Here is a 1,499-nt window from a genome sequence, read left to right on the forward strand (position 1 = left end):
ACATTTTCAGACACAATTTGGAACGAACTGTGAACACCCCAAATAAAACAAAACGTTCAATATGTCGCGTCATTTTAGATATGCCTATACTTTGCAACCTTGCCTTGTTATCATAAAACAGCTGTTAATTATTTATTATCCATTAGATAATCTTTCAAGTTCGCTATAAAAAAAAACAAGCTACCGGCTTATCAACAATCGAAGAATATCAAATTGATAACAAAGGAAGCAATTTCAATTTAACCAGAATGCCGCGGCGAGCTCAACTAGTTAAAAATCTAAGTCGTTTTAAGTTGGTTACGTTCGATATCACCGATACGTTGCTTAGATTCAGAAAGCCTCCCGGCGTACAATATGCTGAGACGGCAGCTATGATGGGTGTGAAAAATCTGGACCCGAATCGCTTACAAAAAGTATTTCGTGATGAATTCAAAGCTATGGCTAAGAAGTATCCAAACTTTGGCAGCAATTCCAAAGAAATAAGTTGGCAGGAATGGTGGGTGCAGTTGGTGCACAATGTCTTCAAGCGCATAGATGACAACTTACCACAGCAACAAATTCGTGGTATAAGCGAAAGACTTTTTGAACAATACCGTTCAAATCAGTGTTATGCTCACATCGAAGGTAATTTAGAATTACTGGAAACAATACGGAGCACATGCAAATATGTTGGCGTCATCTCCAATACTGATCCCGGGTTAGAACGTGTGTTGAGGGATATGAACATTAGACAAAATTTTGACTTTGTATATACCTCATATGATTTGGGCGTCGAGAAGCCGCATCGGGGAGCATTCCTGAAACCGTTAGAGAATTATCATTTAAACCCTCAGGAAGCGCTACATATAGGCAATCTTTATGAAAAGGATTACTTGGGTGCCCTTAATGCTGGTTGGAGTGGCTTACTCGTAACGCAGTCTATGGATGAGGCAAAAAAAGCAAAACCTACANCGCGATCAGAAGAAAATAAAATTTTGTAGAAACAAAGAACATACTTAAAAATTTTACCCATCTTATTTCATGTATCTTTGACGTTATTTTCTGTAGGTGACGATTGTGCCTTTTTTTCCTTGGCGCTTGCTGCAACTGCAGCCTTCTTCGCCCTCATTGCTTTTATTTGCTCTAAGTTTATGCGTTGTTGTACGTTAAGATTAGTTACTTGATTGAGCACAGACTCGCTGGTCAGCTGCCAATCACGTTCCAATGCTTCTGGATCAACATCCTTACCCTCCAAACGCATTTGCATATCTGAATAAAAATCACAAAACAAAACTGGATCTTCGGTGTTTGAAAGTGTGCGAGTACTGCAGTATTGCCCTCTCTTTAATAAATCTTCGTTATTACTTTTTTCATCTAACTGGCGGGAGGCCAGTGGAATCTGTAATATGAAAAGTTCTTTATCGTACTCTTGGCAATAGTTAATACCTAACATGATAAAATTATTTATAATACAATTTTTATTTTTATCATGCTCAAAACTATTTTATGATTACCTGTTG

At 37.8% G+C, this 1,499-nt stretch overlaps 1 protein-coding gene across 1 annotated transcript; it reads left to right on the forward strand.

Annotated features, from left to right (window-relative positions):
• Window positions 1-82: 82 nt before the first annotated feature.
• Window positions 83-980, forward strand: LOC108356722 (rhythmically expressed gene 2 protein-like). Its single transcript, XM_017607821.1, has one exon. The coding sequence runs from the start codon at window positions 249-251 to the stop codon at window positions 978-980; it is 732 nt and encodes a 243-aa protein (XP_017463310.1). The 5' UTR covers window positions 83-248.
• The last annotated feature ends 519 nt before the right edge of the window (window positions 981-1,499 follow it).

The sequence above is a fragment of the Rhagoletis zephyria genome, unplaced genomic scaffold (assembly GCF_001687245.7).
Source record: "Rhagoletis zephyria isolate East Lansing unplaced genomic scaffold, Rhagoletis_zephyria_1.1 Rzeph_scaffold_63996, whole genome shotgun sequence".
In the NCBI taxonomy this organism is placed as follows: domain Eukaryota; kingdom Metazoa; phylum Arthropoda; class Insecta; order Diptera; family Tephritidae; genus Rhagoletis; species Rhagoletis zephyria.